Source organism: Ailuropoda melanoleuca, chromosome 11 (genome assembly GCF_002007445.2).
Source record: "Ailuropoda melanoleuca isolate Jingjing chromosome 11, ASM200744v2, whole genome shotgun sequence".
Taxonomy (NCBI): Eukaryota; Metazoa; Chordata; class Mammalia; order Carnivora; family Ursidae; genus Ailuropoda; species Ailuropoda melanoleuca.
The window spans coordinates 7,683,109-7,693,889 of record NC_048228.1 but is presented as its reverse complement, the minus strand read 5'-3'; the positions used below and the strand labels follow the sequence as shown (position 1 = coordinate 7,693,889).

Sequence of the window (10,781 nt, the reverse complement as noted above, 5' to 3'; positions counted from 1 at the left end):
CCCCGCCCCGCCCGCGGCGCGCGGCCAGCGGCTGGAAGGACAGGCTGCGAGCGACCCTCCTCCGGCTGCACTTCGGGGATCTTCTTCTTCAGGGAAACAGAAGGTGCTCTTGTCCCGGGTGGGACCGAGGAGCAGGGGCCCCCGAGGGCGAGGCGGGCGCAGACACCGGGCAGCCGCCCCGCGCGCCCCTCCCCGCGGCCGGACCCCGGGCCCCACGACCACGCCGGTGGGATTCCTCATTGCTCAGGACTGGGAAGGGCGCTGGGGTCACCGCGACCCCCACCCCTCACCCCCAGAGGCGGGCCCCAGTAGCATCTGGCAGGGCCTCCCATTCATGCAGCTAAGACCCTCCCTCCCGGCCCTGGGGTGGGGGCGGGGGCGGGGCAGAGGCGGCAGCGCCGGCGACACTGCAGGGACCGCGGAGGGAATCTCGCGGAATTAGCGAGCCGGGAGGCCGGGGCGCTGCGCCCCACCGCAGGGCCCGGCCCTGCTGTCTGCTCCCGAGGGCTGGAGCCCGGAGGTGGCGCGCCTAGGCCTGCCGCTCGGTGACTCCCAGGCCCCGGACTCTCCCCGGGGGAGGCCGAGGCTGGGTCCGCTTCCGAACCCAAGAGCAGCCGGTGCTGGGGTTGCTGGGCCTTGCAGAGGTCTCAGCCACCCACGTGGTGGGAACAGGAAGGATACCACTGTTTGGGGCTTTAATATTCAAAATGGGGGAAAAAATGCGAGAAAGTTGTACAGTATTTTTCCTGTAAAGGTTATTATTCTACATAGAACAAAAAAAAAAAAAAAAAAAAGGCAGGCGGGCCGCGAGAGCACAGGCCCGCCTCGGACCAGCCCTGAGGTTGGAGACCGAGTGCAATCGCTCACGTGGGATTTCGTTTCGAATTGATTTTAGAGGCCTTACCAGTTTGAGGCTGTCTGTCTTTACACTAGCACTGGCGGGAGCTGCGTGATTCCAACTTTTAACTTGAATTTTGTAGAAACAAGGAAAAAGGACTATTACTGTTGATACAAGTTTATAGTTAACATTTGAGTTTTTCTCTATTGGTTATGCGTGTGGCTTTATAGGGCTTTTTTTTTTTTCCAGTTTGTTTCTCTTTTTTATGTTTTGTTTGGGATGCTTCTTTCCTGGTGCAACCCACCCAGATTTGCTTCCCTTTGCAAAACACTCCCCCCTCCCGGAGTGGACATCACCAAGCCCAGCTTGGGGGGGGGCACCAGGTGGCCAGTGGTTGTGGTGGCGACAGGGACGAGGGCAGACTGCCCGAGCTTCCCATGTCTCCAGTCCTGGCCACCAGCCTGGCTCAGGTGGGACCCTGAGACTCACCACAGGGAGAGAGCCAAGCCCAGCCTGGAGGAGGCCTGTCACCCAGAGCTGCCTCCCCACACATCACCAAGGGGAGCCCCATCCGATGGCAGGGGGCGCTGGTTTCTTTTTTTTTTTTTTTGGTCCGTGTGTGTGTGTGTGTGTGTGTGTGTGTGTGTGTGTGTGTGTCCTCTTGGCTGCCCACAGCCAGAAAGCCAGGATCAGGATCATCTGCACTGGAGAGGGAGCAGGGAGGGAGGAGCGGTCAGACGGAGCGTACCGATTCAACAGGCAGCAAGCCGTTGTCTAAACAGCCCCTACCAGAGCCTCCTGAATTCTGTGGGCCCCGCTGCTGCTGCGCACTCGCCCAGACTCTGCGCCACCGCAGAACCGCTGGGCGTGTGGAGGGGGTTTTGTAAAGGAACACAAACAAACAACAAAACAACAACAAAACACAAAAACATTTTTCAATGTAGCAAAATTAAAAAAATAAAAAGAAAAAAAAGAGAAAAGAAAATCGAAGATGCCGACAGTGCGAAGTCTAGCCTTTTGTAACCTTCATATTGCACACTAGGACTATAAGCCATTGCTAGCTCATTTTGAATTTTAATGTGTAATTTTTGTTTTATTTTCTTTCTGTGGGGAAAACAATGCTTGATCCACCAATGCTCTTTTTAATGTTTTATAACTATGTATGTGTATATATATAAATATAAAATAATATGTATGCACATATGTGTGTGTATATATCTATATGTATATACATATATAGATATATAGAGATATATAGAGAGGTTTTGAGACGAAAAATGCAGAACGTGAAAACCGAACTGAACAGCGTGTGCTCTGATTACTTGAATCTGGTCTCCTCGGCACCTGGTTAACTGAATATTTTTCCACTTGAATTTAGTGCTATTAGAAATTTAATATATGTGTTTTATTTATTTGATTTTTTTTTTGCATGACTGATGCAAGGTTTGACATTTTCACTCAATAAAAACTGGAAAAAAATCTATCAAGTTATCTTTTATTTTTAAAATCAGCCCCAAGTGGCTGGCGGGGATCCAGCTGTGCAGGGCCACAGCTGGGCTCTACGGGCCAAGGGGGAGTGGAGGGAGTCGGTCACCCCTCAACCCAGGCAGGAAAGGGGCAGAACAGTATCGCCACGTTCCTCCAGGTTGCTGGGGACTGACCGTGGGGAGCTCAGGCCCTGCCCACCCGAAGGGTGGCCTCCTTCCCAAGCCCTGCCTGAAGCTCCCGCGTGAGGCTCAGGGGCTGCCAGAGGGCACAGCCGACTGGCACAGAAGCGTCTGGCCTCAGGCAAAGGCTCCATGGGCTCCCCAGGCCCCCCGAGACCCTGGCCAGCCCCAGCCTCTGGCAGCCTGGGCTACTGGGCAGGCACTTGGCAGGGTCATCCCTCTGCCTCCTCCTTCGGCTCCTTCCTCCTTCCTGCAGGGACCTGCCTGGGCTGGGAACGGCGCGTACCCGGATCTGATCCGGATGCTGGCTCGGCTCCTGCCCGGAGCACATGGGGGCAGAGCCGGAGGGGGCTGATTCCTAGGTCCGCGGCCCCAGGCCTGAGCTGCAGGCCCTGGTGGCCCTTTGGCNGGGGGGGGGGGGGGGGGGGGGGGATCCCTCGCAAGTGTGGGTGGTGGTAGCACCGCCATCAGCCTGGCCCAGAGCGCAGGCCTCATGCCTCGTTCGCCCTGACACTTCTACATGGTGACCCACTTCCCATTAACCCTCATCTTCAGCACCATCTTGCCAGCATTGCCCTGAGCCGACCTCCTTCCAGGTGGTCAAAGCATCCCGGAGCACCGCGAGGGAGGGACGTGTGTGGGACCCACCACGTTCTTCCACTCCGAGGAGCATCTCCCTGCGTGTCACGGCCCTGCACTGAGCACACCCACATTCCTTAGGCAGAAACCAGGGGCCAGGAAGGTGAGCCCCCACCGGGCCCCGCTCCCCTGGCTGGGCAGCAGCTGGCAGGGGCCGGGGCCAGGGCCAGGGCCGGCAGGAGGAGCGGCGCAGGGGCTGCCTCTCCTCCAAGTCTCCCGGGTCTGCACCCGCCCAGCACCCTGCTGGGTGTCGTTCCCACCACAAAAGCCGCCTTTCCAACCCAGCCCCAGCACATAAGGCCTTTCCTTTTCTTTCTTCCTGGAACGCAGCCCACAGGCTATTTACATAAATATGTTTGTAACAGACGCGAAAATATATACTTTTTTCTGTCTTATTAAAATGTTCAAGTTGGAACTCGCCTATTGTTTGTGGATATCTCGATTCTGTTAAATAAAACAGTGACTAATTTATGGGATAAAACACAAGTTCAACAAATTAAAACCATTATTGGAGCTTCACAGGCCCTGGTGGGCCGAGCAGCCCTCCCATGGGGCCTGAGGGGCGGCGCGGAGCCAAGCCCGGGCCTCAGCTGGGTGAGTGGGTGACCACAGGGCCGCCTCTGGGTGCTGCGGTGGGGGGCAGAGGGGCAGGGCCCACAGAGGATTTGGAGGGCCAGCTCTCAGGGGCTCCAACGTCAGCTGCCTCTCAGGGACTCCAGGGGCCCAGGGGAGGGAGAAGCGACTCAGAGCAGACAACCGCCCCCAGCACAAATGCCCCCTGGCCAACTGCCCCCAGGTCTTCCCGGCCCAGATGGACCTCGGCAGACCCACACACAGTGGACGGGAGGGGGGCCCAGCCTAGCTGTGGGCAGGGCCAGCCTCCAAGCTAGACTCAGGACGAGGCAGGCACCAGGGCCCAGGGGGATAGATCAGGAGGGCCTTGGACCCGCCCCAGGGAGGGGGGCACTGGGTCTTGAGGTGCCCCCCCAACCAGCCTAAGGGGACAAGGGCCTGCGACCCATCAGGATGCTACACCAGGCCAGCTCACTGCCCCGAGTCCCAGGCGCTGCCCCAGATGAGGGCAGAGAGAAGTGACCACATCACCCACCAGGAGCCAGTGCCCACTGCGACCAGGTCCCCACCGCAAGAGGGAGGAGCTTGCAGCTGCAAACCGCCCCCCCCAGCCGAGAGTGCAGAGTGGGCCTGGCCCCACCACACTCCCTATGGCTTGTTGGACTCAGTAGGAAATGCAGTAAAACACTCTTCGTTCTTGGATTTAAGGAGCCGCGGCGGGGCGGTGCGCCTACGCCCAAACTGGGGCGAATTCGAGAGTTTTGTAACCTCTTGGAAAGAGCCAGAACCAGCTGCTCAGGCTCACGCTGAGCTCAGCGGCCTGCCCGCCTCCCACAGACCTGGCCCGGCTTGGGTGCTACCAGCGGCTGAGTCATCCATGGGAGTCGGGCCCCAGCATTCACGAGCAGCCTTGCCCCAGGCCCACCGGGACCCGGGGACAGGCCGGCCCTCTCCCTGGGCCCGGTTGCCAGCATGCCCCGTCAACCCTGGGCAAAGGCGGCTTGCTCGCCAGCCTCCACGAGGTGGCCCCGGCCCCACAGGCGGTCTTGGCACAAAGGGTGGCGGATGAAGGGTGGCTACCCCAAGGCCCGGGTCAGGCCTCCAGGAAGCAGGGCGGACAGCAGGGCCCCTCGGACGGGCTGGAGCCCTGGGGACCTCGGGGGGCCAGGCCTGTGCCACCCTCGCTGGGAGGAGCTGCCCCACCTTCCAGGGCAGGCCAGACAGGAAGTGGCTCCCAGGAGGCCCGCAGCCAGCACGGGAGGCCGATGGTGCCTGGAGCAGCCTGGCCCAGCTGCTGCTGCTGCGAGCCCCACACCCCAGGCCGCTCAGGGGGAGACGCGTGGCCTCGGGAAGTCCAAAGCTTTCTCCCCACCAAAAAACCCGTTCGGCCCTGGCCAGGGCAGCCCCCACTGCCCCCCGAGCCTGGGGGCTGCCCCCTGGATCCCTCAGGCATCCCAGGAACTGCTAGTGTCTGGAAACGACCCTCCCGGGGCCGTTGGCTGGGGAGGCAGAGGGCCGGGCACCTGAGTTTACGGGGTGGATTTGCAAGTGTGGCCGCCACCAGAAAGATCTTTCCAGGATTTATCAGGGAGCAAGGAGAGGCTTCAGGCATTCCCCTTACGAAATAGTAAAACCTTCTCTCTTCTTCTAGAAGAGCTTGAACTTTCAAGTGCTCAATAACTACTAAGGTTTGTTCATAATTCAGGTGAAAGGCACCCAATAATGCTGGAGTGGGGTGGGGGGGCCCCAGGGGGCTCAAGCCCTCACATGGACAGGGTCCCATGTCAGCACCACACCCTGAGGGTGTCTGTCCAGTGGCTCTTCCCCACCGCCCCCCCCCCCCCCCCACAGCAGGGGCGGCTGATCCCTGGGTGGGAAACAGCTGTGCAGGGCAAAGGAGCAGGGGCAGGACTGGGGTCCACCCCCAGGTGAACACTTCACCTGAGGCTGGAGCCACACCTGCAGGGTCTCACCAGCACTTTCACATCCGCCGCCTGGAGCCTTCGACCCTCTTCCCTGGGTGCCTTGGCAGAAACTAGCTTAAACAAACAGACGGAGAAATGCTCAGCAGTAAGTAAACTCCTGAGGATCGGGTTGTCGGAAAATGTCTCCTGCCTGCCCTTCCTCCTTCTTGGGCTCTGGGGCCGGAGGAGGGCAGGGGCAGCAGCAGGGCTGGGGCAGTCACCAGAGGAGAGGGAGGTTCTGGGACCAGACCCCAGAACCAACCTCAGTGCTCCTGGCTGGTCAAAGGTCAAGGGTGGGAGAGGAACCTTCTAGAGAACTCCTCCACTTGCACTCGGTGTGAGCCCCCAAAGACACATGACTCACTTTCAGGGAGACAAGCAAGTCACAGGACCTCTAGGTGAGGAGCTTTCCGTCTTTATTAAAATAACGGGTGGAGGAGGGGACTGTAAGCACAGCCACAAACCCAGACGGAGAGGAGGGGAGATCTTGTGCCATCCCTTTCTGTTTTGACTGGACTTTTCAGACCTCTTCGATGTGCTTCCACAATATGAAAAAACACCAAACGCTGCAAATTCAGCAGCCCCTTCCCGCCCCCAGAAAGCTCTCCTTCCCAGCCCCAGGGGTCAGGGCCACGGAGCGCAGGAGGCTGGGCGGGCAGGTGGGGGAGCAGCCTCCTGGGGCAGTGCCAACATCAGGCCGGGCTGGCCAGGGGGGCTTCAGCCACAGCAGAGCCAGAGCCCAGGAGTCACAGGGGGGCGGCTGGGGAGACCTCGAGGCCAGGAGGGCGGCCCCGCAGCCTCCCGGAGCTGGGGCTGGTTCTTTCCTAAAAGACACTTTACAAAACTACATTGTCATTGAGTTTAATAATCTTCCCCCTTCCAGAAAGGCCTGACGGGCGCTGCCTGCTGCTCACTTCTGCCCCATTCCAAATATTTTTACCTTATTTGGATGAAATGCATTATTTTTCTAATGAAAGGCTTTTTTTTTTCAAAGGGCTGTTTTCCCTCCGTCCAGAGGCTGCCTTTATTAGGGCAGCACTCACGCCGTTTTGGGGAGGGGTTTTTTCCCTCCCTGAAATCTCGCCAGACTCTCTGTCCTCAAAAGCTGACATTAGAGCTCAGGACCCACAGGGCAAAAGGCCTCCAGGTCCAGTTTTCCTGCCCCACCTCCCCGCACGAGCCCCAGGGCCCTGCCGGCCCACTGAACCCCAATGCCCCTGGCTGGGGATGGCGACGGCATCTTGGGGGGCCGCTGCCCAGCGCACCCACCCCGACCACTCTGGCCAGCCCCACCCCAGGCTCTCTGCCCTCTGCTGTCCCCCTCTGGTGCCGCCGCAGGAGAGACCCCTGCGAAGTTTGAGACCAAGTTAGAGACGGTGACAAGCGGTCACCAAGCTGAAGAGCTGAATGGGGAGACCCCAAAGCACCCACCGAGGACCTGGGGTTTCCATTCACTGAGGAGAAGTGGTGGCCCAGTGGGTCAGACAGCAGGCAGCCGGGTCTCCGGCCACATCCCACAGAGGATCCAGCCCTCTGCTCATTTGTCTCAGGTCTGCCCTCCCGGCTCCCCGACTCAGGGGAGTCCTTGGCCAGGACAGGCTGGTAGCCCCAGCAGACTGAGAAGCCTGGCTGCTTCGGGGGCAGCAAGGAGGCCGGGGGGGGCGGGGAGGACTCTCAATGCAGGATCTGCTTGGCCCTAGGGAGCACGTGGTGGGGACAAGGGACCACAGGGATGTTACGGGAGATTATAAGCATCAAAGGTGACACCTGAGAGCCAGCCAGAGGGCTGCACACTCAGAAGGGTCAGGAAGAGCTGAGTCACCATCACCTGACGCCCGCATGGTGCCCTGGGCCATGGAGCCAGAAACGGGTCTGCAGCAGCGGGGAGGGGATTGGGCTCTGAGCCCCCAAAAGGGGCCTAGGCAGGAGAAGAAATAACTTCTGAGACAAAACAGCCCCAGTGCCGAGTCTCTCACCCGTGGATCGGCAGCCTCCTCCTTCCCCAGGGGTGCTGGCGGGCGCCAGGCCGGGCGGTGGCATGCGCACAGCGGTCAGCAGGCCGCCGCGCCCACAGGGGGACACGCTGCGCTGAGGGGCTCCGCCTCCACGGCCGCTCGCCCTGCACTGTGTCCCCACTTTGTATCTACACAAGGCACCTGGAGGTGGCCGTGCCCTCTGTCCCCACGCCTGGCTGCAGCACGTGGGGGTGGTTGAGGGCACAGGGGCTCCTCGGAACGAGGGTCGTGCGCTGTTTTTCTGGGCGCAGCTGAACGCTGTGTGAAGGTTAACGGAGACAGGGAGGGAGAGCAGGAGACGGGGGAGGAAGACAGAGCGAGACACACGCTCTCCTGGGAGCACATTCATCCATTTAAGGAAGGAGAGCTCATCACACTCAACACCAGGTCTATATACAGTAACATGAGGTCCCGTCTCCTCCTGCATCAGGATGTCGCCCTTCGGCACCGAGGACCGAACCCTCCAGCTCGCAGTGAGCAGCTCACGAAACCGCCTCGGGAGAGGGACCACCGCCCGCCGGGCCCAAGGGCAGGGCGGCCCAGGCCTGGCCCCCAGCCGGCCCCCGTCCCCAGGGCGCACCTGGCACAGCCCTAGGGGGCCCCGCCTCTGGGCACAGGGTACCACGAGCAGACAGGGAGCCAGAGGCAGGAATTAAATAGTGACAACTCGTATTTATTACAATTATATACAGTAGTATCTTATATTCCGAAACCTACACCTGATCACACAATGAACATGTGTTTCCGGGTGGGAAGGGCAGACAGGGAGGCCCTGACGCCTGGCTCCTACGTGGGAGTGAGAACCGTGTCTCGCCACGGGGTTAGCTGAGTCACGACGCAGCAAGCGAGGACGGCCGAAGTGCAGTATGATTTCATTTGTCTGGAAGGACGACAGGGCACATGGGGCTGGGACAGCGCACGGGGGCAGCATCATCTGGACGAGACCTGGCTGTGGGGCCCTGGGAGGCCCCGGCTGAGAGAGAAGAGCATGGGGCTGTGGCTTCTGGAAACATGACAAGATGGCCCCCCAGACCCTTGTGAGGCAAATAAGGGAGCCATGGCAGGACAGGAGGGAGGTGGAACGGCAGATACCACACGGACGCAGTCCTTCCTCCACACAGGGGCGGGAGCCAGGTAAGGAAACTACCTCTTGTCATGCACGGTGTTGGGTTAGCTAAGATGCTCAGCAGACACGCCCTGGACGAGGCCTCTGTCCGGGAGCCGGGGCTCACGGGGCCCCCAGCCCGACGTGAGCACAAGGTCGAGAGCCCATCTGGCTGGGGCGGAGCCGAGAAGTGGCGGCTGGGGCTGGTGTTCAGGCGAGGGGAGGCTGACGGCACGGAAGTGTGACCCCGCGCACAGGGCGCAGGCCCCCCAGAGGCTGCGACGGCTCTGCCCCGACCCCACTCGAGGCTGCCCTCCCAGAGCCAGAGAAGAAGCCGGGCCCCTGCGCCCCGCCGGCAGAGGACCGCCCCAGGGCCTAGTCCCGCTCGTTCTCGTTGCTGGCGCCCTCCGGCCGGCGCAGCTTCTCCACCTGCTCGTTGATCTGCCCGTCCCCGCCCCGGCGGTCCTCCCTCTGCACCCCGAGGCGGTCTTCCTCGTCCACGTGGCTCACGTCCTCGTCCTCCTCATCCTCCTCGTCCTCCCTCTTCTCCTCCTCGCCCTGCACCTCCATCCTCACCTGGCCCTTGACATCCACCACCCCCTGACCCTCCTCCTGGGGGCCCAGCAGGTGGTAGGTGGCTGTGGAGCCCTCGGGACTGTGGCCCTCCTTCACGGGCGAGGACGACGTGGACTCGTTGCTGACGGGTGAGATGTCACTGCTGCTGTGGTGGCTGGCAGCAGCGGGGCTGGAAGGCGACGGGGACTTGACCGGGATCTGCCAAGACGGGATCTTCGGGGCAGAGGGGGACGGTGGGAACTGCCTCCTGACAGAGGGGGACAAGAAGCAGGGTTGGTGCCAGTACCCCGGGGCCCTCCCTTGGCAGAGCCACACCCACCCCCCCCATCCGAAGCACTCAGCCCACCTCCCTCCCTGCCAGTCTCCCAGAAACAAGGCCTCTTGGCCAGTTGGAGCAGCTGAGGTGGAAGCCAGGGGTGCCCTGTGCGGCTGCAGAGTGCCCCGCCCTGCCCCACTCGGGGTGCCTTCCAGGCCCTCCCTGCCGGGATCAGGCCTGCGATCCTTAGGTACCAGCCAGCTGGCCCCAGGGGCTGCCACATGCAGAAGCCCGCTCCCTCCTGGTCCCTCACACCTGGGTGAGGGGATGGTGAGGACGGGGAGCCGGCAGGGCACTGAGACTGAGCCACAGAACTGGGAACCCAAGCCACACGGCCTCGACTCCATCTACCTTGTCCACAGCCTGGGCAGAAGTGGGAAGACCTGGCCACTGGCCGTGGGGTCAGAAACCTCACAACCAGAAGGGTAACACTGGTGCACTTTGCTAGAAAACCTCTGAGCCCAACACTTGACAGGGAAGTCACTTCTCCACTCCTGTTTCTCAGCCTGGGCCCTGGGCCAGCAGCCAGCCTGGACCAAAGCCGATTCCAGGAGGGACCCGGGAGGTCAGGTCCACTTGGCAATGGTCGAGGACACACGGGCCCATCTCTTCCTGAGCCAACAGAACAAAGGCCTGCTCTCTCCCAGGAGGCCCACCGTCCAGTGCTGGTCCCGGGACAGCTCTTCCCCTCGGATCCCACAGCACAGGGTGCACGCAGCGAAAGCGGCCTGGATGCTGGCAGGAAATGCACGTTGCACTCCTCTTGGCTCCAACATTACCCAAACCTGCTCTCTGTCCCTCTGACCTCAAAGGCTCTTGTCTGCGAGGTTCAGAAACACAAAGGATTTCTCCTAATGACACACTTCTCTTAGGGCCGCATTCTTTTCTCCCGAGATCACCTACAAGTAGGTGGCTTGGAGAACTGGATCCCCTGGTTGGAGCCACAAGACCCCTGCAGCCCCCAATCTCTGACCCCAAGTGAAGGGCCACTTTGTACCTTTGGACTGCCTCACAGAGCCCCCACCGAGCCCCGGAGAAATGAGAACGCAGGCAAGGTCAACCTGAAGCGCCCTGAGGTGAGGTGACCA

At 60.9% G+C, this 10,781-nt stretch overlaps 1 protein-coding gene across 3 annotated transcripts in view; it reads right to left on the bottom strand.

Annotated features, from left to right (window-relative positions):
• Positions 1–8,348: 8,348 nt before the first annotated feature.
• PEX14 (peroxisomal biogenesis factor 14) overlaps positions 8,349–10,781 on the bottom strand; it is a 136,540-nt gene continuing 134,107 nt past the window's right edge. For all 3 annotated transcript variants that reach the window (XM_002927432.4, XM_011234996.3, XM_034671190.1), the window contains one exon: positions 8,349–9,624. In XM_002927432.4, coding sequence (XP_002927478.1) covers positions 9,177–9,624 — 448 coding nt within the window. In that variant the 3' untranslated portion in view covers positions 8,349–9,176. The remainder of the gene's footprint in view (positions 9,625–10,781) is intronic.